At 36.8% G+C, this 27,913-nt stretch overlaps 1 protein-coding gene across 2 annotated transcripts in view; it reads right to left on the bottom strand.

The window, feature by feature from the left end:
- Positions 1–27,913, bottom strand: part of KIAA1958 (KIAA1958 ortholog) — an 83,369-nt gene that overhangs the window by 36,203 nt on the left and 19,253 nt on the right. The window contains exon 2 of one of the 2 annotated variants that reach the window (XM_021691399.1): positions 8,509–8,592. The exons of the other annotated variant lie outside the window; for it this stretch is intronic. Within the exon in view, the coding sequence (XP_021547074.1) occupies positions 8,509–8,592 (84 nt within the window). The remainder of the gene's footprint in view (positions 1–8,508; positions 8,593–27,913) is intronic. 2 annotated transcript variants of the gene reach the window in all.

The raw sequence follows: 27,913 nt of genomic DNA, 5'->3' as shown, positions 1-27,913 counted from the left end.
ATATAATGAATTGTAGATATAAAAATTCAGTTAGATAAAGTTAATCTGAGTGGATTAATACTAAAATGGACCTGCTACTTCATCCAGTATAAATAATCAATTATAAATTAATTTCTAGTGGAAGTATACTAAGGTATTTGATTTATAAAATGTAAAAATTACAGAAAGTAAACAGGTATAAAAATCACTTAAATACAGTATGCACAATTACTGTTAGGATTCTATATTGCTGATGTCTTCCTAATTCTACTTACCACAAATAAATAAATTGTGCCAAAGTATTTTCAAAGCTCTCTGAAATGAATGTACTATGGTAAAAATACTCTCTAATTCCAGTGTAATACAAAGAAGAACATCAGAAATCTAGCAAAATTCAACATTGCATTCAAAAGACAAATAATTCCACTGTACTTTAAAAAAAAATCCTAGAATTTCACCTTTTTCTTCAGCTATAATCTGGTAAATATAATTTGTAAAATAAAAATTTGTGAAAATTTTTTATATTTATGCTTGAATTCCTCTTTAGAAGACCAAGCAGGATAATAGGAGAATTTACAAATAGTTTGTATTTCAACATCTTCCTGCTATAGGTCTTCCATTAATTCCCATTTTCTTTTTCCTCCCTATAACTAAATTCACTTCAGAAACATCCTAATTATGTTGATAGAAGTTTGATCTTTTGAAGATAGGCCCCAAACCTTCAAATGATATTTTAATCTTTCCACAGAGTAAAAAATGGTATTATAGACTGCATTCAAAACTGGTAATGTAAGTACTATGTAGCTGGGTATACAAATGAATACCACACTAAACAAAAAGTTACTTTTCAGTTCATAATATATAACTGGAATTCATATACTTGAAAACTAGTTTTCCCTCTGTAAATGAAAACTAAATATGAATGGGGTAAGCTGAGAGATGTTCGTTTAAAAAAGTGAACAGTTACATTTAGAGATTATTTCATCAATTCCAGAAAGAGAAGTTGCTAAATGTAACAGTATAATATGAAAAGTGAAAATTCACATGCAAAAATAGCCTACTTGGAAACTGGCAGCCTGAATCTACTCCTAGTACAAACTTGACTGAGGGCTTAAAAACTATTACAATTTTGAAAACAAGAAAAGGATACCCTTTCTAACTCAGTGGAAATGTAGGATTGTTTTACCATCCTCCACTCTTATCTGTGGACTAAAAGTCAGGGTGCCTGGGTTCTAGCTCTGGTTCTGACTCTAACAAGGTGTGTTCACCTGGGCACTCATTAATATATCTGGGGCTGTTCTCTCTTCTATAAAAGAGGGGTGGGTTAGAGTAGATGTTTCCAATCTTATTTTCCGCTTCCACGTGAAGGATGTATCATAAAGGTAGTAGCTCATTCAGTCGGGTAAGTTTCAAAGTAGGAAGGTAGGGGCATAGGGAACATGAGAGTTCCTGGAGAATCAGTGTCTGAAGATTCCCTTTGTAATCTCTATCTTCTTGCCCTCCTTGCTCCCTACCTGCAAGACATGGTGACTCCTATTCCTCATAGCACTGAAGAGCACTGGGCTAGAGGATCTCCTGGGTCCTTCCAGGTCATCCTCTAGGATTATAATTCAGCAAAGATGATGGTTTACACTAATATTCTGACCTAATTAATATTCTGATCAAATTAGTACTCTGACTTAATACTGAGTGTAATTAAACAAAGTCATGGTTTATTTAACAACTCAATTTAAATGTATTAAAATGCTGTCTTTAAAAAATAATTTTAAAAAAATGCAATCTTTAATACCAAATCAGGTGTTCCCTTCAGCTTTGGCAGGCCCAAATGATCAATTTACAGATAGGATGAAGCATGAGAAATTCTGATTATCCTTCTTTTCTCTAATTAGAAGTGAAATCAGAGTTGTTGGCAGTTTGCCAATATCATCCCCTTTTCTGTTTTTATATCATTAGAAATACACCAACCACTAAAGGATGATATATGCAGTGTATTTCTGTGTCCCAGTTATATTCAATGGCAAGGATCTCTTAAAATCATCCTATCTTCATCACTTTGCCTTATGAAAAGCTATACAATTCATTTCATCTCAGCCAGATCCAAGTGGGGAGGAGAAGCAATGTTGAATAAGAAAACACAATTGAGGCTGCCTTTGCCAATGGTGTGTTTCCTAATAAGCAACTCTCTCTCTGTACCTGTATATGGTAATATGCCAAGATCTGATATAAAGGAATTCTATCTGAGAAAAAAATCTATTAAACTAATTGATAGAGAACTTAATTCTTTTAGTATTTATAATACTTTTTTTCATAAAGGAACCTTTTAAAAACCAGCTTACTGCAATACATGATCATACACTTCCCTTGACTTCTCCTCTAGGCTTGGAAATTTATTTCCTTTATCACATAGTAGAGTTTTTATTTATAGATATTAAGTATTACAGCTATATTTTGGCCAGAGAAATACAGACCAAAATACTTCTTTCCTATAAAGAAAACGAGTCACAAGAAGCCTGATTAAAATCAGAAGTGTTTGTTTCTAATATATGTTTCTAATATATTGAACTGTGGAGATAGTCAAACTAGAGAAAATCTGAATGGGTTCTAGTCAATCTCTAATTCTGAGAATCATAAGGATAGTATTTTTCCTTAAAAACTTTGTTAAAAACAATCTCTTTCTTTTTCTCTTTCTTTAGTAGGCTCCACGCCCAATGTGGGGCTTGAACTCATGACCCTGAGGATCGAGTCACATGCTCTACCAACTGAGTCCGGCAGGTGCCCCAAAAACAATCTCGATAGATTTAAAAAAAAAATTAACAACAAATTCCTATATTAAATATTGTTAATTTGCTGGCACCAAATTTGCAGGGAAGATCAAACTCCCTGGCAAACTGGCAATCAATATTCAGTATCTGGTGGATAGCAATATTGGCTTTTGGGCTTAAGAGAGATATTCCCTCTGCCTAGAACCTCCCCTTTCCGCATCTGATTCATAAAAACAAATGACAATCACTTTTTAAAATATAATTACTCATACACAAACTCATCTCCATGACAAAGTTAAGTGTCCTTTAAAAAGTGACGCAAACTTTTGCTAAGCATGGCCGGGGGGAAACAAAGTGCCGAATGTTCCATCTCAAAGTAACTAAAATAATGAGGCCTAAACAATGTTGTACTAACAAACATGCCACGTGATGGCACTGCTCTCAGTCAATTTGGAGACAATGAATACTGATGATTTTATTGCATCAGGGATTTCATTTATAATTTATCACTTCAGAGAGTCTACAGAAGCAGAGCAAATCACTTTGTGAACAAGCAGCTGCAACAGAAAAGGACAGTACTTCATAGTATCTGGATCTGGTTTCAGATCCTGATGCTCTTATGTATTAGCTGTGATATGGGCAACCCATTTGACTCCTCTGGATTTCCTCATCTATGAAGGAGAAATAATCATACTTACCCTCAGGATTACGTGAGAGTTAAGTGAAACAACTTACAGAAGCACTTAGTACTCTGGAACATTGTAAGTACTCAGTAAATGATAGTCATTGATGACAATCTACACCTTCTTATACACGTGTGCACCTATGTGAACACAATGGGTGGTGTAGGAATGGCTTTGCCTTCATATTGATTTTAAAACAGCCTCTTAAGGAAGATTCTCCTCAAAATACTCAAAGCAGTATTATGTGTTCCACAGCAAACCAACATTTTCAGTGGCTGAATAATTGACAAACTGCATGAGTACAAAGTTTGGGAAATGATACAAGATAGTACTGGCAGACTTTTTTGGTGAGCTCTCAAAAATGAAATGAAACTTTTATTACAGTATCTTTTATAAATTCTTTGAGGGCAGGGACTATTTTATACATCTTTGTACCCTTCCCAGTGTCTAGATAATAGTGTTCAAGTATTTGTTGATATGACTGTAAATTCTCATCTCAGTGAAGTCATTGGATTTCATGACATCTAAAAGCTAAGCCATATGACTTAGACAAATTAATGTGACGGAAGTTTCAGCTAACAATGACCTAACTGAAAAACCAGAGAGACTTGATCTACCTTAAAAAATTTCAGACTATTCTTTTGTGCATCAGGAAGTAATTTAACATAGGTAAAAGTGAATTAACATAGGGAAAAATATAAGATAACAAATATTTTAAGTAGCTGGTGTATTACAAATCATATTCAGACCACCCCTACTACCCATGATAAGAAATGGAATTTTAAGAATAAGCTCTGTTGGATAAACAACTTGAATATCTCGAATTTTTTCAGACATTATGGGTTTTTAAAGAAAAATTGCTACCATCCATGGTTTTCAACAGCCACTCACATAGAAGAAAGGCTGAATTTTGCAGGTATGTCCCCCAAATGCTGACAGATGGGTTTGACATTTTTGTTGTGGACAGTGCAAAACTTCCAGAGTCATGTGAGGGGCACGGTCTCTTTCTTACATGACCTTACACTGACCTAAGAGTGTAAATTTTGCAAATGTGGCTTTATTGTTTTTTTTATGAACCAGAGCAGAGGATTGCCTGGGAAGGCAGCACATTCAGTTGTAGTAAACACCTGCTGGACTGCTGAATTTTCACTAAAGCACATATACGATATTTTGGCATGTACCACTGCCACAGTATGAACATAACATTTTTTTAAGCTAAAATAACAAATAATAAAAATGGCATCAGGCAGTAGCATGTCTTCAGTATTGTTTATATAAAAACACAAAATTTAGAGGTAGTTGTAGATAATTTTTTGTAATTTCATTAACCCAAAGAGATACTACAGTTCAACTAAACTTCTACCAAGCCATTCTTCAGAAAAGTTTTCTAAATCTAGATCACAATGTTCCTATTTGGTTTGAGTTATCAAAGCAAAATATAAATAATTAAAAAGTAATTCACATTCTCAATTTAATTGTGTTCTTCTGAATGAAAATGCAATAGGAGAGAGACTTTCATGTTAGTAGTACCTCAATAAACACACAGAGGGATGCAAAATCTCCTAGTTCTGCTTTCTCAGTACATACTGACTGCTCTTCTTCCTCATCACAAACTTACTTTGTTGTCAAAAACATAGTAAGAATTTTTTAAAGTATGTCAATGCAAAAATAAAATGCACAATTACATTTTAAATGTTTCACAGAAAAAAAATTTTTTAAACATGAGAGGTAACCCATTAAAAACAACCTTATTTTTTTAAAAAAGAATTCTTTTACAGTAGGCTGTCCTGTGTACTTACAAACCGGGTATAGAATAAGGAAAGTTTTGTAAAGAGAACTTGGAGAAAGAGGCCCTGTGGTTCAAAATGAACAGAAGAGGGGGCATTAGGGAGCACGGTGTGCCATCATGAAAGATCACTCAAGCATTCCATTTAATCAGACAGCCTTCAGAGAGGGAATGACACTGTGTCCCCATTTCTGGCTCAAATCACTGGAACCTGACTAGGAGTTGGAAATAAAGAAGATAAACAGAAAAAAACTCTGCAGTCAGATGACAGACAGTACCATTTCCTTAACTATACCCTAACTGATTTGTCTTGATCTCAACATAAAATGGAGATAACTAACCTTTTCAAGGATTGAAAAGATTAAAGATAATATATAGAGAAATAAATTATACGTATTGAAATGTCTAAAGAAATATTTGCCAAAATATTAACAGTAGTTATTTTTTGGCCAGCAGATTCAGGAGAATTTTCTTTATGCTTATCTGAATTTTCTAATTTTCATACAGTTAGTAACTATTGTATAAATGATGCATGTAATAAGTCACTTGGCACAGTGCTGGCACACACGTTAGCTCAAAAAACGGTGGGTATCATCGTTAATATAAAACAATAAAGCAAGATATCTTCCACCCTTTCTTCTTGTTTCTGGATGCCTCCCCCTATGGAGGAAAAGTCATGAAGTAAAGTGGATTCCACACAAAGTCCACAGCAGACTTTCTACTCCGGAGCCCAAGGAAAGGTCACAGCTTAGAGGAATGGGTCTTTATATGTTTACAACTTAGTGTTGGGAAAAGATGCCTAGCCATGTGGAAAGCTCAGTTAATGTGATGATTTAGCAAAGCAAATCAAAATGAAGTTTGTCCTGGTCTACAATAAATTAATACATAAAATACCACCTACCCTCCTAGCTAATGCGAATTATGAGGTTACCTTGAAGAACAAATACTTCCAATAGAATCCAATAAAGCTATTAAGATTTGGATTTTTTATGTGTTAATGATTATACAGCATAGGAACCTAGCTCAACTTTATTGTTGTCCTAGTGTCTAAACTTATGTTGTTATTGAAGGATCTTAACTAAAAATACACCACAGACTTCAAGACTTGAAAAGAAAGACCTTGGAAAAACCACCACAAAGAGTTGTTTAACCAAAATTATTATTATTATAATTGCAGGGTATCACAGATAAATTTATATTTACTGTAGAAGAAACTCTGCACATTTTCAAGAATGCTTTGAATTCAGCTAAATCTGGTAACAAAATGTTGTTACCCAAAATGAGCGTCAATATTCTTTTGATCTCAACTACAGAGTCAAGTAATCTCCTTGGGAAAAGAGACCGAAGTTTAATGCTTATAAATAAATAAATCAGGGGATTTGGGCTTTGACGAGTAGGACTCTTTTGTTGTCTTTTGTTGTCTCTAGTGCTTCTGGATTTTTATTAAGACTCTCCCATTCTCTACCTTCTTTTTATGTTTGATATACAATCTAATGCTTGGGAACATTTTCAAAAACTTTGGTAGTTTTGTAAATCTGAAAATCACACTTCATTTTAACTGATTTCTTAGGGGACAAAAAATATTCTATCCAGGTTTAAGCACAACAGTAAAAATGAGCTATTAACAGTCTTTATCGCCACAATATTGGACTTTGCATATTATTGAAAAATTATGTATCTTCCAAAAAGAATGGCACCTTTATTGCCCCCAAAAGAAAAGATGTTAGGTAAACATCTAGATTTTCAGACATTACAAAAAATGAGGCACAGGAGCTACAATTCTAATTCCGCTAAAAAAAGTATGTAGATAATTTGTTGAGCTTATATCAACATGTTCATATTCTGGATCTGACTGAATACAGTTCTGTGTAAGCAGTAGGGTTAATATTGTCTCCTCCCGATTAATACAAAATTTTAAAAATTAAAAAAATAAAGCCATTTATTAACTAGACTAAAAATGAGAGGTGGGGTGGGAAGGAAAGCAGGAGTTGAGGACACAAGTGTCTAGGATAACTTTCAGTGACTTTTCTGACAGTTCTTTAAAAACGGAATTCCTTCTCTACTTTGTGTTGCCTGAGGACCACTATGGTTTTGTAGAGTCTGTAACAGCAATTACATTTAATCACCCATGAGTACATCTGTGTTAAGCCTATAAATACTATGTTAGCAATACTAAACTATCTCCATTGGTTTATTTGTAAAAAGAAAAATATAGTATATATTTAGATTTTTATAAAGTTAATACTGAGGGTGGAGGAAAGGGAATGAGAAGCAGTGTATGATCACAGTTTCTCTGGACACGGTAACCAAACTGGGCTCTTGCTCAAGCCACCTGGTCAAGCGGTGTCGGAGGAAGAGTCATAGGAGGCAGAGACGATAAAATCGCCACCGTTGGAGCGCCCAGCCACTGACTGGGCGGCCTGCTGGCTCAGACTGTTACAGATAAGCACCAGCTGGTTGCTCTGGGCCTCAGACAAGGTGCTGCAGCTTTGATACACACTGAAGTTGGTTTTCCTGCCGGGGATGTTACCCTTCTCACACATGGTCTTCACCATCTTGGCCAGCTTGTTCTTGCCGAGGGCCTGGCAGTTGTACCAATGCAGAGCTGCCAAGTTCACGACTGGCTTGATGGACAGGTAGAAAGGAGCATCCTCGTAGCGCATGGCAGGAGGCCGCCGCTGGGCATACTCCTTATAGTCCTGTACGGGGCAGGTCTGCGGGGCGTGTTGGGTGGCATACACACGAGAGTCCGTGCCCCCTCTCTTGGTTTTGGCATTCAGGTCACCAGTGTCTTGACCCATCCACTCTAAATACTCCAGCCCCGTTTCTGTTACCCGGAGCCGGATATCGCCCCACTTCAAGGTAGATCCATGGAAGCCTGTGCAGTGCCCAAAAGCTTTTGTGTTGTTGAGCCAGACAAGGTTGAGAAGACCCTCGGGATTATAGCGGCTTAGTAGTCCCCTTTTCCGCAGAATGAGTTCATCAGCAAAGGTGAGCTTCATGGACTTGTGTGGCTTATTTCCTTTTCCTTTGCATCGGAGTTCAATCTGCTTCTGTTTCAGGGCCTCTTGGGAACGCTTGAATTCCTTATCCCTGGTGATACTGTAGCCATACCTGTGTTCTTTTAGGTACCGTTCAAGTCCACACTGGTAATTGGCCAAGCTGTTGGGTTCATATTCGGACCCATCCTTCTGCCTGGCATCCACAAAGAAAGAGGCCAGGTAGGCATCCAACTCCTTGCAAGGGATCACATAAATCTCTCGTGTTTCAGAAGGATACTTGGAGATGAGGAACTCTCGGAAATTGCGGAGCGCGGTCTGCGTGCTCCGGATGGTTTTCTCATTCTGCTCCCTGCTGAGCTCAGCTGCTCTTTCATCCTGGTCTGCAACAAATTGGGGAGGGGAGGGATAGAGAGGGTGTTGATGAGTTCAGACAATGCACTTTCTACTCTGAAATAAAGTTTCCTCTTATAATGAAAAGGGAAAGAAGGAATCCATTTCACAGAGATCACTCATAAATGTTATTACTTACATACCTGCTGCCTTATAATAGCCAACTTCAGTTTCACAAATGATGTACTAGACAAGAGTATGGCCCATTACAATCAAAATGAGCTTCTCGTGTCACTGACACACAAGTTTTGTGCATGAAGGTTTGTGGTAAGAGCGAGATCAGAGCCAGCCTCTGTTTTAGGAGGAATGTGAGACAGAAATGTGCTATTCACCCTACTGAAGGCTGCAAGGGCCCCATTAAAGCTGACACACTCATTTTGAATCACTTCATTTGTGAAGCCAGAGGTTTTACTGGTTCCATTTTACTGAACTAAAATATTCAAATTTGTTACTTAGCACATCACTAGAAATCTATATTTAAAAGTTACTAAACAGATCATTTGTAGTAGTTTATTCAACACTCTACGGCAATTTAGGTAAATACAGTTTATAAATATTCTGTATGCAATTGCAGGGCAGTTTGTAATAAGTTATAAAAATATTTAGTATTTTGTAAAGAAATGAGGATAAAACTTCATAGGTATAAAGACAGGACAGTGAAACTTGAATCAGGCTACTATAATCCAGATGTAAGGAAAGGGGTGTATCTCTTGGACAAATCCTTTTATTAGTTTATTATTTACACTCTTCCACCAAGGACTAGGGTTGCCTCTTTCCATTATGGATCACCCACGATTAACTAATGTTGCTCTAGACTAGCAGTTCTCACACTTTAGTGTACTTGTGAATTACTCAGAATGCTTGATCAATATCAGATTCCTCGGTGGCAGGAATCCATGCTCAGGATGAGGTTTGAGAGAAACTACTCTTTTTTTACTTAGTTTTTTTTTTTATATATATATTAAATTCAGTGATATCATTTAAGTTGTTTCCTTTCAGTAATGTGTAATTTAAATTTGGATTCTTAACATTAACAATAAAAACGTTTTGTCAAAATTCACCACTGTTATGTCAGACAGGGGTGTAACTCAAAAAGAGAAATTCTAAAAATGAAAGTACACAAGAGAAAACTGGGCTATCCGATTGTTGAGAGGCAAGCTTCAAGCTCAACTTAAAACAACATAAAAATGTAATTTCTGATTCTAGTATAATGTAAAATAGTCTGTTTATCCTGATTATCTTCTTTAGGAAAATTTTAATTTGTAAGGTTGTTCAGTGGAAGTCTTTGTAATAACCATATATAATAATAAAAATAAAATTTCTAATAAATTGAATTTTATTCATAAAATACACTACTTTTTGTATTACAGTATGTTATTTTTAAATGACAGCTCTAATGTATATTTGCCAAAATCCTCACAAGTTTATAAAATGAAATGAACTAAAATTCACTAAACTAGCTAATTAGATATTTTTATAGGCACATTTTTGAAAGATCATATTTCTAAAATTCAGTATACAAAAGTATATTTTATGCCTCGTTAGACTTAACTTTTGATTATGCCATTTTCTTCCCATTAAAACTGTTTATATATCAACAATAAAGATGTGTATCTTTCCATCAAAAAGATGGAAGGCACACTTTGCATGTAACCTTTTACCAGGCTGGCTTCCTTGGCTGTTTACGTGTAAAGCCAATGGGGCTGACACATTGGTTCATTTTGACTAATTGTTTAAATATCTACCACAGTGGACTTCAAACTCCAAAGACTTTCTAAGAAATAAACATTCATAAGACAACTTCAGGGAAAAAACTTCTAGTTTCTCAAGTTTCACACAGAATCTTTTATAAAACTTATTTGTCTGAGATGAAGACTGAGTTTGCACATGCTGCCATCTCAAATCTACTGTGATACATACTCTGGGGTGTAAAAGACTTTGAGGAGGCAAACAAAATTTATAAATCGATGATTAAATCCATAGCATGTCTTGTCCTTCTTTGTTCTTTTACATATTCTGATGTAGGTGAAATCTGCCATCAGAAGGAGGGTATTTGGGCGTGAACTGGGGTGAATTTAGGACTTCTGAGGGGGTTATAGGTTAGTGAAGTTGGTTCTTTTCACTAGAAATACAATATTCTGCAGGACTATCAGAATGTTCAAGAGAGAGGCTTAAAACTATTCAGTTCTTTCAGATTCAGCATGCTTTTGTTCATAAGATGCTTAACTATTATCAAATACATGAAATATTAATTCTACTTACAGTCAATCCTCATCTTCACTTTATAAAATATTCACTATTTCCTACCTCCTTTTTAAAAAAATAAACTGTTGGAAACCTTTGGGTGTCCATTTAAATATCAGTGAATGGTATCATTTTTTTCAAAGTTCTTTCGAGGGGTATGTGAATAAAAGAGTTTAAGTCTGTTGAACTTAATTATGCCGCCTTAGTCAGTATACTGTAGGAGGAACTGGTGAAGAAGAATGGAAGGGTCTGGAGTCACTCATCTGCAAATTTCCTGGGTAAGGCAGCCAGTTCTTTCACATCTGCATCTCCTCCATTCACATCTGGAGAGCCTGCTAACACTCTTAGAGCTGACCAACACATTAGCACTGCTTCAACAACCTCAGCCCAGTTTTGTTTCAAGCCTTTCTCCTCTTTCTACTCAGTCTCAATCTTAGTTAAGAGCCATTGTATCTATAGAAAAATAGAACTAAAAAATCCTTTTTCTAAGAGCCTGGAATGTGCCACAAAAGGAGGTAGAAGAGTAGAGAAACCCTCATTCATTTTGCATGAATAGGTGGAAGTAAATGGCTTCAAATTCAAGTAATCGTTTTTCAGCTAGTTACACAATCAAGTAAGACCAGGGAAGACTGATAACAAAATATAAAACTGTTACATTTATCTTGCTTTTATCTCTAGTTTTAGAAAAACTTCTGATCCACTTCCTTTTAAAAACTTTTTATTAGGTATAACAAACATACAATAAAGTAGACCAGTCATTAAATGCATGTAATTAATTTTCACAAACTAAATCCAGTATCCAGATCAAGAAAAAGAACACCACTAGCATCCCCGGAGTCTTTCTGATGGCCCCTTCTTCCAGTTATTCCCTCGCATCAAGAATAACAGCTATCCTGATGAAACATAATACAATTGTCTGGTCTATTATTATTACTAGTATCAATGGAATCTAAGAGGATGGACTCTCTTGTGCTTGGCTTCTTTATTTCAACATTCTGTTTGTGAGTTTCATCCATTTTGTTTTGTAGCTGTAGATAACTTACCCTCATTACTTTGTAACATTCCATTGTGTGGCTATATCACAATATATGTTTCTACTGGGCATTTGGGTAGTTTTCAGTTCGGGGTTATTTCCAATGAAATTGTTATGAACATTCTATGAAATGATCATGTTGGGTGTTTACTTAGAAGTGGAATTATTGGGCCAGAGGAAATCATAGGTTTCAGTAGCTTTAACAGATACTGACAAACAATTTTCCAAAGTGGTTGTACCAATTTACTTTCACAAACAGGAGTACATAAGAGTTCAGTTTGCTCCATATCTTCAGCAACACTAAGTAGTCTTTTTTCCTCTTTTTTTTTTTTTTTTTTTAGCCATTCTGCTGGGTGTGGGGTGGTACTGCACTGTAGTTTTAATTTTCATTTCCCTGATGACTAAAGAAGTCGAACACTTCTTTATACACTTATTGGCCATTTGAATATTCTCTCAGTGAAGTACCTGTTCAAGTCATTTTTCTGTTGGATTGTCTGCCCTTTTCTTACTGTTTGTAGAAGGTTTTAACATATTGTTTGAGTCTTTGTCAGAAATGCATATTGCAAATATCTTCTTCCAATCTGTGGCTTGCCTTTTCACTTTCCTAATGGTGTTTTTAAAAAATAAGAGTTCTTAATCCTAGTATCGCCCAATTATCAATTTTTTTCCTTTATCGGTTCATGCTTTTTGCATCTTGCTTAAGAAATCTTGCTTATCCCAAAGTAATGGAAGATCTATTTCTTCCAAGAGCTTTACAGTTTTACTTTTCACATTTCAACCTGCCATCCACTAGAACATCTACCTGTATGTCCTGAGATAAAAATTATGATTAATTTTTTTTCAGTATGGCCCGCGATCCATTTGATTTTAATAAATTAATAAACTTTCAATAGGCAATACAGCATATAGTACAGTATCTGAAAGTTACAAATGGGTATAGAGTGAAAGTAAGTCACCCTCCCACCCCATCTCCTTGTTGCCACATTTCCCTCTGCATGACAACCAATACTGTCAATTTATGGGGTATAATTTTTGATTTTTCTATGCACATGCACTTACTTTTTGCCTTTCAAAAAGGGGGATGGAATATACTATACATTCTATCCTACACTCTTTTTACCATTACAGTGTATTACAATGTAGCTCCATATCATCATATACATAGTTGCCACTATCTATAGCTGTATTTATAATGGATATACCATAATACATTTGTCTAACCCCTAATTCTTTACTGATAGACATTTGCATTATTTCCATCCTTTTGCTATTACAAACAATGCTGCAGTGAGTATCCTTGCATACATGACATTTCCCATTTATGGGCATGTATAGACACAGAAGTAATTTCCCAAGTGGAATTGCTCTATTGCTGTTGCCCTGTATGTATAAATGTTGTAATAATTATTACTTCCATGATAAGGTATAAGAGTGATGGTTTAATCATACCTTCTTAGACATAATGTATTATCCATCTTTTTAATCTTTGCTTATTTAATTGGTAAAATATATTGCTGTGGTTTTATTTATTTTGCATTTATGATAAATGAGACTTAATATTTTTTTCAAATACTTATTAGCTCCCTATATTTTCTCATTTTCTTTCTGTGAATTCTGGCCTCTGTCCATTTTCTTTCTTTATATTGATTTAGGAGCTACAGATACATTTAGGAATTTTTCATTTATATTTAGTCTTAATATTATGTTCATACTATTTAGTCTTATCATTATTATCTTTAGCCCTTTGTGATATATATGATGTCTGTGTATAAATATATAATTCTTTTTAGTTTACCTTTGGTATTTGTGACTGTTACACATTTATGGGATTGAATTTATCTCTCTGTTAAATGTTTTTTATATTTTGTGGTATACTTAGAGATGTTTTCCCCATTTTGAAACCATAAAACAATTCTATGTTTTCTTCTAAAACATTTTTATTTCATTTTCCATTTTCATTTCATTAAAATTTCATTTTTACTCTTTAAATATTTAAATTAAGTATTTAATTATCTAATTTATTTTGGTGTAAAAAGATAGGCACCAAATTGACATTTTTCTAGATAGTCATCCCGCTGTTAATAATAGTGGTCATTGTGGCTCATTATTGACATAACTTGACCTTTAAAATTATTTTTTCACTGTAAATTCCTATATTTGCTGTACTGTGTCATTATTTATTAGAAGTCTATCATGTCTTTTAAACTACTGAAGCATTTTTATTAGAATTAGTTTGGTTGGTTAGTGATCTGATTACAAAGTTGTATAAGCTCTGAGTAGTCTGCCCCAAAAGCTCTGTCATTTCTGTGTGTCATTTGCAAAATGGTTTTCAGAAATGCATGTATTCTTTGATGACAGTAACACCTGAATAGGATATCACTGGGTTTCGGATTGTGATCCATTTTTAGAGTCAACGCTGAGTTTATCTCATTTCTTTGTTTTAATATTAGTTGTGTTACTTTGCACACTAACATTAATATATAGACTTTTCCCCAGTTTTATTGAGAAATAATTGACACATATCACTGTGTAAGTTTATACATTACAGCATAATGGTTTGAATTACATGTATTGTGAAATAATTACAATAGGTTTGATTAAAATCCATCATCTCATATAGATACAATAAAAAGAAAAGAAAAAAATTTCTCCTCATGGTGAGGATTTTTAGGATATACTCTCTCAACAACTTTCTCATTTCTATTTGTTTCATTTAATCTTAGTTCTTGTGATCATAATATATGTCAGGCTCTCTGTTTTTCTGTTGTATCCGGGCTCTTGCTCAGCTCTTCCTTCTCTTGGCTGAACCCTCTTTCTTGTGTTGGCTTCAACCACAAGCAGGATAACAACAGCCAGAGACTGAAAAGGGACCATCTATTCCAGTAATCTCCCTTTAGGAGAAAAAAGACTCTTTCAGTTTATGTTCTCTTGCTAATTTTTCTAGTGGTTATCATTACTTTGATAACTTTGCATATCTATTTTTATACAACTTAATACCTCATTACAAGCAATGCCAAAATTATACCATTCACTTATATTTCTCCAACTAATCATTTTCAATTTTAATATTTTTCTTGGTCCTTATACTTACTATCTTTTATTTTACTGTTTGGTTTAGTTCTTCTAGTATTACCTTTATACCTTCAAGTATCTGAATATCCTATTACTTGAATTGTTAGCTTTAAGTAATATCTTTTGAATCTTGGTTTACATAGTTTCCCACATTCTCTCTCCTGTGCTCTCCCAGCTTTTAAAAATTATACATTTTTGGGGTGCCTGGGTGGCACAGTTGGTTAAGGGTCTGCCTTTGGCTCAGGTCATGATCTCAGGGTCTTGGGATTGAACCCCACGACCAGCAGGGAGACTGATTTTCCTTCTCCCTCTGTCCCTCCCCTTGCTTATGCTGTCTCTCAAATAATTAAAAAAAAAATCTTAAAAATTATACATTTCCACATGGTTGTGGCTTGTGATAGTATAAATATTTATAAAATAATTTATAATATTCTGTTTTTAATCGTAATTTCCACATTTTGGTCTCAGTCTTGCAATTATTAAATAGATAAAATCAATGCTTACCATCAGTGTTTTGCCATTCTCCTCTCAGCTAAAGTTTGTCCTCCAGTAGCTTATTCAGAAAGTATTTATGAAAACCATGTTTTCCTGAGGTCTTGAATTTTTGAGTATGTCTTTAAGCTTTTGTCTTTATAAATGGACAAAGGTTTGACTAGGTACAAGACTCTCCACTCATACTCCCCACTCCCCACCCCTCCCACACACCCTGGACAATAGCAGCATTGCTCAAGTATCTTCTAGAATTCAATGCTGGTGTAGGAAAGTCAATGGTCAGCCCAGTCTTTCTCCCTTATAGGTCTCTTGATTGTTCTTAAGGCAGGGGCCTAGATAGCTAAATGATTATTTCTTTATCTGTGAAGGGCAGTAAGGTTCCTAGGCTATATCTCAGTGTTGATCATTGTGTACCCATCTTTTTTTCTGGTATACGGTGTGCTCTTTCAAGCCACAAATTCAAGTATATCTTCACTGGTTTATCATACTGGCAGACCACCTCCCACAAAGATGACAAGTGTGTATGTGTTTCTTGCCTCAGTCCTGTCTCCTCTGTTATTCTCTGGTGTCAAACTGGGCCCAGCAAAGCTCTCAAGACCAACCCAGCAGCCCCTGTTCCAGTTCTTCAAAAGTGACTGTTAATTTTACTGCTCAGCATGTACCATCCTCAGTGGAAAACTGAGTTCTTACACCTCCATCTGATATCTACAGTCACATGTCTCTTGGTGTCATATCCAAATCCCCAACAGATTACTGCATCCAGCAGACTTTCTTTATACACTGTGGTTGTAGCAGAAGACTTCTAGTTTAAAAGAGAAAGTTTGTTTCTGTTTCTTTCTTATTTTGAAGTGATTTTAAAGAGAAGCCAGAATTCAGATCCAGTTCTTTGCATATGAATGAGATTGAGACAACTTTTAGTCCCTAACCTGGTGCCTTGTGCTTAACAGGGATCCCATAAATGTTCATTGAATGCTTTCTCATCACATGAAGTCTACTCTATTAAGAAGAGTTACCTTCCTCAAGATTTTGTCATTCATCAAAAATTCAGTACCCAATTTCATTAAATTTTGTTTGAATGTATGTGGTAAGAAATATAACTTGGATTCTAAGTAGTTCTATTGTTTATCTAATGCTGATGATATAACTGTTTCAAAACAAACAAAAGATAAAAGATCACTTTCAATTTTCTTAAGAGAAGTATGTATATCATTCAGCAAACCGAATGAGTCACTGTTATTGATGAAAAAAAATACATGCACTGAGATGAGCAAAATGGTCTTATTATATATAGGTAGCTGTGATTAAGTAACAACTTTTAAAAATTGAATGTGGATAAAATCCCAAAGGCCTTGATAACTGAATGGAGAAGACAAGGTAGCAGCCAAAAATACAGAAGTACAAATTATTGTTTTCTAACAGATCAGGTACTTAACAATTAGAAATACAGTTTTGCTTATGGTGAATGAGTAGCCATCAGAATCATGTCCCCATGGGTCCCATGAACCTAACACAGGTGTTAGTCTAATCATTATATGTGCCCAGACCTAAAATATAACTTTGGCTCTGTTCCCACAAACCTGCTCTTCCACCTAGTCAGTGCCTCCAACACCTACCCATTTCCCCAAGCTTGAAACCCGAGCACCACCCCTGACACCGTGCTCCCATTCCTCTGCAGCGAATCTATCAATCCCTGCTGAGCCACCTCACTCATTCAAGCACACTTAATGAGTGACTGACACACATTAGGAATTAAGTAGGCTGATTCTACAGTATAATGAAACAGTCTGAGTACAATGGAACAGTCCTTGCTTTTGTGGAATTTACCAGAGTGAGTGAAGATAACACAACTACGGAAATCTTGGACAAACTGACACAAATACTACGAAGAGAACTAACAGAGTACTGTGAGAAAGAATAAGTGACCTACTTAAGGATGGATGTTCTAGGAAGGACTCTTTAAGAAGGACTTTTAGCTGAGACCTAAAAATGAGAAGCCAGTCAGGTAAACTGTAGGAGGAGGAAAAGCAGAGGGAACCGCACATGAGAAGTTCCTACAATGGAAACTAAGTTTGAGAAACTGAAAGAGTATCAGTGTGCTTGGAGCAATCCAAAGGGAGAGTGGTACGAGGAGCAGTCTGAAAGCCCACCGGGCTCAGATCACACCAGGCCTTGCAGGCCTTATTAATAACTTTGTATTTTATCCTAAGAAAACTACTTAGAAAACTACATGGTCAGGTTCGCACTGCTCTTTTTATGATATAAACCTATCTATAGGTTTGTAGACCTATCTCTTCCCATGCTAAGAAAATCTTCAATAAACTTTGCCTTGTATAAGTAAGGCTAAGTTCACATCTGAATGACCTGGTGCAAAACATTCCCAGACAGTGAAACGATGCATAAACTACCTCTGTGGAAGAAGCCAGAGAAAACAAGAGACTATGCAAGTTAACCACTATCTCACCCTTCCCCCTCTACCCACCCTCCAAAAGAAGGAGAGGTGTTAGAGTTGGTAAAAATTGTGGGACAGAGCTAATAGATGTGAGCTCATCTTATTGAGATCTTAGAGGACCAGAAGACACCAGCTGATAAGTGGATTATGCTTCCATTATCCTGCCCTATTTATTTCATTCCATCTCACATCTCTCTGTTAGGTTGTGACCTCCTTGAGGAGAAAAGAATGCTTAGAGACAGTCTTAGGAAAAATCTTTTTTTAAAAAAGGATTTTATTTTTAAGTAATCTCTACACCCAACGTGGGGCTTGAACCTACAACCCCAAGATCAAGTGTTACATGCTCCACCGACTGAGCCAGCCAGGTGCCCCAGTCTTAGTAAAATTTTTAAGCAACAGCTTATCTATACTTTTTTATATAGTCTCTATGTCCCATTAATTACATTATTTTTCATGTATTCATCATCTATGAATCCTGAGTATCCAGCATACGTTCCAGCACTCCAGAGCTACCCAAAGTATGAAGACTGAATGAATAAATATATGAACTGTTAAAAGAATTTTATTTATTTATTTAAAGATTTTATTTTTAAGTAATCCCCACACCCACCACGGGGTTTGAACTCACAACCCCGATATCAAGAGTTACATGCTCCACTGACTGAGCCAGCCAGGTGCCCCCAAAAGAATTTTAAATCTACAAATCCTATACATATATCTCTAAGACTAAACATCTAAAGCTTTGACCTGAGAATGATAGGAAAGGGAGAACTTCTGGACATGTGTGGCTTTCAAAAATGCATTTTTAAAGTGTCTGCCTTTCCTCCAGACTTTTAATTTATATTAGCTCCCTTCTACCCATACTGTATCCTGCCGGACTACTGTCTTAGGGGGTCCTTGCTGTAACTAGTAGGCATCACTAGTATGGTTTTGGTTTTAAGTATGAAGGGGGAATAAACTCTTCAGGTAGATGGTATGAGTGACCTCGGTTCTTCGAATGAATTGTCACTCATGTCTTGCCTATACCACACACAAGAGCCATAACACAGACCACTTAAACTTACTCTCAAAAGGAGAAGCCATACCATAAAACCTAGTACAGTGAAATGGGTCTTCTACAAATGTAGCCAAGATATGGAAAAGTTTTAGGTTACTGTTTTCCAAGAGATCGGTGACCTGGAACAGGGCCATAGGGAGAGGAATTCTTACCAAGAGCCTGAGTAAAGTTTTTACACACACAGCCTTTCTGTACTTATTTACATAGTCTTCATGCCCCATTAATCCAATTATTTCCTCCCTTGTTAGGAGATGGCATGGAAAAACACATAATTAGTGCAGTATCTTGTGTTCTCACTTAATTTGAGGAGATTTATGTTCGGTTTAAATTCAGATCCACTTCCTTCTATTGCTGCAGCACTCAATTTAACAAAAAATAAGCTTAGCTATCACATTCCTTTTGTGATTTTATTAAAGCAATACATCTGAAGCAATAAGAAACATTTCTTGATATTTAACTTGTTATTTTTATTTGAATATTTTGTCTTTTCACTTGATAGAGAAATGATGTCCAAATTCTTTCAATGAATGATAAGTCCACGAGTTTATTAAATAAGAATGTATTTTTAAGTTTGAAAAGTAAAAAAGAAAAAAGAAATCTGGTGAGTAGGTTTATATTTATGAGACTGCAGCTGGGATTAGTATTTAATCTACATTTGTGAGTACCCACCCCGCCTCCTAGCATTTCAAGAAGTCCTGTGAGGTGTAGTCAAAGGCAAGTCCCTGATGGTTATGTCGATTACATCATAGCTAGAAGAGATGACTAACACACATAAAATTAATTAAAATGACCATACATGGCACTATGCAATTAGGCACTGTGTTTGTGGCACGACTCTAGGTCCTACAGGAATTCAGAAACAAAAGAGAGGAGTCAAATAGAGCTTGAGGTGTGTTGGAGCTCTGTTCCATGGGGGAATGGGTACCATTTTGTAAAGAGGAACAGTAGGGTAAAGCGTTCCAGGAAGAAATTGCATGTACAAAGGAAATGAGATGGGAGGGAGTCTGGCTTCTGGTCATGAGGATTATAAAACACTGATCCTGGTCTGGAGGTGGGAGAGGGGTTGGGTGGGGAATAAAGCTAGAACAGTGGGAGCGCCACATGGAGCATTTTATATAGTAATTATAAATATATACACCAGGAGAAGAAACTGAATATGCTCAGTGCAAAGAACCTCCAAATGCCAAACATTTGAAGAAACAGCTTTTTAAAAATAAATCAACAACCCATTTCTCTACTTCTGACATTCTTTATTCCCCTTATGCTGTTATTTTATTCTGCACACCTGTCACCGTCTGACATACTACATATTTCTTTTTTTAAGATTTTTAAAATTTATTTATTAGAGAGAGAGAGTGAGAGAGCGTGCGCAAGAGGGGGTAGGGTTAGAGGGAGAAGCAGACTCCCCGCCGAGCAGGGAGCCCGATGCGGGACTCGATCCCGGGACTCCGGGATCATGACCTGAGCCGAAGGCAGTCGCTTAACCAACTGAGCCACCCAGGCGCCCTACATATTTCTTTGATACCTTGCTTAGCATCTGTCTCTCCCTGTGAGCTGTGAGCTCTGTAAGAGCCAGGACTTTGCTACTCTACTCACAGAGTATGGAAAAGCACTTGAGAAGTAGTAGCATTCAATAAACATTTGTTGACTGAATTAACACCAAAGCTAAAAGGAAAGTTACGAGATAACAGTGTATGTAATTACATAATCACTTTAGACCAACCATACTGACTATATTTAAAAACAAAAGTCAATGGCATAAAATTAAATTTGGGGGCTCACAATCAGAATCTCATAGTCACCTCTCCTTCATTAAGCCTCTTTAGAGAGTCTGTTGTGGTTGGGGCAGGTGATATGAACATCTATAATAACTTTATGAAATGACTTATAAGGCCACTGGAAGCTTTTCCAGGGCTAATTCCTTAGGATAAAACGACATAACACACAAGGGGTGGGGGTGGGGGGCTGGCTGGCTCAGTTGGTAGAGCATGTGACTTTTGATCTCTGAGTCTCAGGGTTGTGAGTTCAAGCCCCATGCTGGGCATAGAGCTTACTAAAAAAACAAAACAAAAAAAGACCTATTACATAAATTGCTACAAGAAAGTATCTTTATCTGTCAGGATAAGGGAAAAAACAAACAAAATAATTAAAGTCCATAATTAGTATGTCCATAAAATCAAGGGATAGCTCCCCCCCAGTCCTGACCTTCACTTTAAAAAAAGGTTATACTGACATGATGATGTTTTCTGTTAAGTACTTACTTCTTCCATAAATGTATTCCTTTGAAAGCAATTAAATTTTCTTAGGACTCTTTCATACGTTAAAGGAAAATAATCTTGGTATTAAAAAAAAAAAATGTCCTGGTTGGTAATCTTAGGAAACACCAATTTTATTTGTCAAGGGTTACAAAAATCATTTTGCCAACATTCATGTTTCATTTTTGAAAACAGCAATAGCTCCTAACTCCTGCAATTTATTGGGGGAAAAAAAAGTGAGCTGTATTTACTGTAACAGTGGAAACTAGGGGCACCTGGCTGGCTCAGTCAGTTGAACCTCGGACTCTCAGTTTTGGCTCAGGTCATGGTATCATGGGACATGGGATGGAGCCCCATGTAGGACTCCACACTCCACAGGGAGTCCGCTTGAAGACACTCTCTCTGCCCCTCCTCCCACTCACGCACACTTGCTCTCTCTCTCTCAAGTAAATAAACTTTTAAATAAATCTTTAAATAAATAAATAAAAGTGGAAACTAGGGGCACCTGGCTGGCTCAGTAGGTGCAGCATGCAACTCTTCATCTTGGCGTTGTAAGTTAGAGCCCCAGACTGGGTGCAGATATTACTTAAAAATAAAATCTCTAAAAAAAGTGGAAAATAAATTGAGATAACCTTGTAACTACCACAAAATGTATTAAAAGTTAGTGTCTTCTTTCTCCTTTCAACACCCAATTCCTTGCACATTTTTTTTTAAGATTTTATTTATCCACCTATTTGAAAGAGCGAGCACGAGCAGGGGGAGGAGCAGAGAAAGAGGGACAAGCGGACTCCGCCTGACGCAGGGTTCAATCTCAGGATCCCAAGATCATGACCTGAGCCAAAATCAAGAGTCAATGCTCAACTTACTGAGCCACCCAGGTGCCTGTCCTTGTGCATTTATATGCTTTCTCCTAGAACTTTAAAACACAGGCTATTTTGTAAGATTGTTAACATCACTAATTGAAGACAGATTTGTATGTTATTATAGCTATCTGACCAGCAAATTATTTTAATGCTCAGCTTATCTTTTCCAATAGTGAGAGTAAAACACATTTCTTACAAATATTCAGAAGCACGAAAATTTAGAACAGTACCAGTCAGTCCAGTATGATTTTTTTCTTTAAGATTTATTTAAGTAATCTCTATACCCAACTTGGAGCTTGAACTCACAACCCCAATCAAGAATCACATGCTCTACCAAGCCAGCCAGATGCCCCAATCCAGTATGATTTCTGAAAGTATTTTTCACTGAAGCAGAAATCACTTAAATAAACATTAGTCATCTGTTCATTTCTCTCAGTTATATGTTATGCAACTCTAGAGTCTCTAGAAAATTTTCTCCTCAATAAAAATTTAGAAAAATAGGGTGCCTGGGTGGCTCAGTCGACTGAGCGTCCGACTCTTGATTTCAGCTCAGGTCATGATTTCAGGGTTGTGAAATTGAGCCCCACATTAGGCTCCATGTTCAGTGGGGAGTCTGCTTGAGATTCTCTCTCTCCCTCTCCCTGCTTGTATGCTCTCTCTGTCTGAGACAGAGAGAGAGAGGAAGGAAGGAAGGAAGGAAGGAAGGAAGGAAGGAAGGGAAGGAGGGAGGGAGGGAGAGAAGGAGGGAGGGAGGGAGGGAGGGAGAGAAGGAGGGAGGGAGAGAAGGAGGGAAGGAGAGAAGAAGGGAAGGAGGGAGGGAGAGAAGGAGGGAGGGAGGGAGAGAAGAAGGGAGGGAGGGAGGGAGGGAGAGAGGGAGAGAAGGAGTGAGGGAGGGAGGGAGGGAAAGACAGGCAGGCTGGGTTCAAATCTCCAGTTCTACTGCTTAAGCAGCTATGTGAATCTGCATGTTTTTTAAACCTAAGCCTCAGGTTTTTCAACTGTAAAACAGGTGTAATCATTATACCTATCTCTTAAGAGTTGTATAAAAATTGAGTAAGAAAGAAAAACAAATCACCTAGCTCAGTGTTGGGCACATAAATCATCTAGTACAACTCTTTAAAAACATTTCTTAGAAATGTGTTCCAACCCACTAAATCTTACTTCACTTGAGTTTCTTTTCTATTGATGCTTTAGTTTGTAGCAAATATTTGCTAATTCTTCCAAGTTAATCTATAAAGGCCAACCAGGGTTAGCATTTGTGCATAACTGAACATATCCTGTCACTGACATATGTAAGCAACCAGAATTAATATCCATATCTAAAACAGCTCTTAGGACACCTTCCATTCGACACCACCTGGAATCCTGTGACGTGACAAGCTTACTGTGTCCCTAAGGAAGAGATATTATGTGACTATGAATTCAGTACAGTACTAAACAAGGGTAGAATCATGGAATTCTCTAAGAATTCTGCTTCTTTGCATTAAGAAAATGAGGATGTCTCAATTGCTCCTTCCCTTTGAAAAGTGAGCTGTAGCATCACAGGTGTGACCTGAGAAGCCTTGGGGTCAGCAGTGCTAGCTGGGGACAGCTGCAGGCTAGCCACATTTGCTCAGAGGAGTTACACAGACTTCACACATAGAGGACATGCAACATTAGTGACAATTAAGATGGCACAAAAAGACAAAAGGGAGACCAGATGACAGAAGTGAATAAAAACTAGGTGAAACTTCTCAAATCTCAAACTTAATTTCAAGTCACAGAAAAGAAATTAAGCATTCCAAAGGCGAAAGAAGAGTAGAACAAGAGAATAAATATTGAACTATATTAATCACAAGAAGGAGCTCTTTTGTCTTGGCCAAAATATATTCTTAAATCAACTGTAGAATGTGGCTGCATTTTCAGGCTTAGCAGCATGAAACCCACATGACTGTAATTAACGTAATAAATCATGTTGTGGAGTTTTCTACAGAATCTGACAGTATTCCGTGATAGACTGCTTATTAGAGACTGCAGAGATTTCTCCTCCACTTTTTAATTTTATTACTATACTGCCAGAGACACTGGACCTTCTGATGGGTCTAAAATATCTTCAGCTGGTGTAATACATAAAATATAGAGGGAGCTGCTGCCATCAGACTTTCATATATAAAACATCATACAAATTTCCTCAAAGAACCTTGTTTTTTAGTTCTCACTTTAAGGCAGTTGTAGAAGATACAGGTATTCATTACTGATGTGACATTTACATTTTCTAGTTTCAATCATGAAGTCACAGCTTTGCACATGTGGCTTTCCTTTCCAGTTTATTCTATGGTGACTCCATTAGTACACAGTTAAACAGGCATTATTTCATCAACCTATATATGTTCTTTCATTGCTTTCAACACCTGAGTCTTAAGTAAAATTTTATTGGATAGTAAATCATTTTCAAAAGTAAAAATTACTCCTTGCACAGTTCAGGGATTCAGCCATGACTGCATTTCACTTCAGTGAATTCACATATCCTTAAATATGCTTTGCATAAATTTAGAAATGTCTGATATTTAAAAAACAGATGGTTTAAAGAGTATTCACATGAGGAAAAGGTTATTTTATGTATATTTCCCCTAATAAAAATGATTTTATTAGTTTTAGCATGAAAGTAGTACATGTTTAATATAAAGTTTTCCCCCAGAAAATAAAGGTATAAAGAAGAAAGAAAAACTGTCCATAAATCCAAAGGTGGCCAGTAGATATATTTTGATATATATCCTTCTGATTTAAAATTTTAATTAAAAGTATGACTCTAATCAGCAAGGGTCTAGTCTGTTCTATCTTAACTATATACTTCAGTTTTCTTTTGTGATGTATTTTTATTTTTCTCTGGAAATACTGCTTTGTCTTATGTTCAAGAGGAAAACTACTGTTAACACAGTAATGCCCGGTTAAGTTACTATTTTCTGACATACCCCTCTTGATCATCCAAAATTACAGATTTTAAGACCTAAATGAGAATTTGGCATTGGATTTATTATCCACTGATGACATACAAATTTCTTTCTTAGGTATTAAAAGTTCCCTATCTTTTCTTGTCCCTATCCAAACTGTTCTCCACATAGCAGCTTGAGTTTTCCCAAAAGAAAGCAGAAGAAATGAAAGTTACCTCTTTTTCTTTCTAGAAATTTTAGCATTTGCATATTTACTTTGACACTCAACAAAAACACATTTGTACCTCAACATGGCAGGCACTGTTTTAGACATGTCTGTGTATGTCTCCTCAACTGTTTAAATACTTTGATTTTCATCCCCTCCTTGTGGAGACAATTAGACAATAAAAGCAGATGGAGAGTGGGACTAGAAAAGGAAGAGTAAAAAGGAGAAGTTTTGGCAATGAGGTTTTTGGAGAAATAAAGAAAACTGAGGGAAAGTTGGTGCAGGTCCTAAAAGGATTTCTCAATGCTAAGAGGGAAGATGCTGAAATGTGCAAGAGAAGCATCAGCATGGCCAGTGACCCTGGTGGTTAACAGCATGAACCTGGGAACCAGAATGACTGTCAGAATCCCAGCTCTCCCACCCTCTTACTGTGTTGACCTCCAGCAAGATCAACCTTTCTTGACTTAGCTTCTTCATCTGTAAAATGGAGTTAATTATAGTCCTGACGACTTCACAGAGCTGTGAGAACTGAGTTACCACAAGCAGTTAGTGAGATAATAAGCACCCTATAAGTATTGGCTATTTTTATAGGCATATGACCCTGCCTATGAAGAAAAATAATCATCACCATTTGTTAATAGCTCATCAGTATGTCAGTCAGAAATGAGATTTGAAAAGCACTTTTCATGAGTTTGCTAAAATGCTATGGCTTCAGTGACTAAAAACAAACAAGCACACTATATTAGGTAACATCTGATGAATTTAAGAAATGAAATGCTATACCATAACAGAAATAGCTATAAAACATTTTGATTAGAAACCAGGTCTTCCTTTAAATTTACATTCAATTTATAGGACCACATATCTTAATTAGTAAGGCTCAAAATGTGAAGGCATCTTTTACTGAAAATGAATAATAAAGTAAAAAACACAAAGGAATTATTAATCAACTTGAAACAAAAGATGTATGGCACATAATGCAAAGGAAAACAGATAACACATAAAAATAGAAGTGCAGAAAACTCTAATAAATTACCTCCGGTTTTCTGAGTTAGTCTATTAATATTCATTAAATTCCATCCAAGAAGTAATAATTTAATGGACAGGAGAATGCTAATTTCTCGAATTGGGTCAGTGGGTAAAAACAAAATATATTTTTGAAAACTTCATTATAAAATAAAAATTACTTTTCTACATGGATCAGCTTTCTATTACCCACTTATAAGTACAGGCAAAACAGAAAAATAAAGCTTTTTTCTTAATGGTGAGATGGCTTTTCATTTCATAGAAAAATAATTTAGCAGCAGTAATTATAACAGTATAAAGGTGTTAAAAAGTTAGTGATCCATAACATAAATCTTAATATACTCTAGAAACTAAAAAAAAATACATAAAATATAATTTCAGGCATTATTTTTAAGGAATATGTACCAAACCCTAAAGTCAAATTCATACCAACAGCACATTCTTGGATTGTAAGGAAAATTAAGTAATACTAAAGTTATTATTATTTTTTTTTTTTAAGTTTCTGGGGGTGGAAGGGAGTGATATCAGCAAGATGTCTGAATATCACCCCTATCAACAATAATTTGGTATGCATGCATGGACAAAAGCGCCTTTGTGGGAGCTTTGGACTGGGTGGGAGATTGTGAAACCCCAGTAGAGTCTAAGATCAAGGACAGCCATTTTGAGGTGAGTTCATACCCAGGTGGCTGTCTCACCAACCAAGGTCCTGACCACAGATCCTCAAACAGCTCCATACCCCTGAGGACTCAGCTACAGCTCCATTTGGCTTTAGTTCTGTCACCAGCACCATATGCCAAGGGACCCGGGAGGACTCATGCCCACATGCATTAGGTAATAGGCATACAGACCCTGGTTCAGGATGTGGACCCTCAAGTGTCCCGTGAAGCACGTCAGCCTCTTCTTGGGTGTGGGCAGGAGCCTCTGGAGGTAACCCCTCCAAACTCAGTCAGACTATAGGTTCTGAAAGGCCCTGTAACTCGGCTCCAGCTGGTTCTAGCTGTAGCCTGAGAACAGTCCGGCTGACACAGGCACCTGGCAGGAGACACTCCCATCTGTGCCTCCAGAAATTCCAAAAGGGTCTTATACTTGGCTCCAGTCCTCTTAGAGCTGCAGTTTGCCAGCAGTCCTACAGGTCCAAGGACCCATCTGCAAACCCAGAGATTCAGAAAGGGCCCAATACTCAGCTCCAGCCTCTCAGCCACAGTCCATGAGTAGTACTGCTGGTCCAGGGACTCTGCAGGAGACACTCCTGTCTGCACCCCCGAGAGATCCTGAAACAACCCTATACTCAGCTCTAGCTCCTTTTGCCACAGACAGGGAGCAATGTAGCCTACCCAGGGACCTGGCAAGCGACACACCCATTCATGCCTCCAGAGCCAGGTCGGCAGACCTCGACCGTGGCTGTGGAACCAGAACCAGTGCTGGGGATCAGTTACAGCCTTCTAGGCCATGGTCCAGGGCCAGTCCTGCCAACCCAAGGACCTATCCAGTGACCAGGAAGGAGCCTTTCCAGGGACCTGGTGGGAGCTACAACTGTCTGCACACCCAGTTAATAGGGCCACTGTCTGAACTGTGGACCCTAAAGTGGACCTTTGTCCCAGCACTACCCTACCTAACAAGGTACGCAAGACAGTCGCATCCACTCAGGGACCAGATAAGATCCACACCACCTGAGCCACTGGTAA

This window comes from Neomonachus schauinslandi, chromosome 13 (genome assembly GCF_002201575.2).
Source record: "Neomonachus schauinslandi chromosome 13, ASM220157v2, whole genome shotgun sequence".
Classification (NCBI taxonomy): domain Eukaryota; kingdom Metazoa; phylum Chordata; class Mammalia; order Carnivora; family Phocidae; genus Neomonachus; species Neomonachus schauinslandi.
This window is presented reverse-complemented; position numbering and strand designations above follow the sequence as displayed.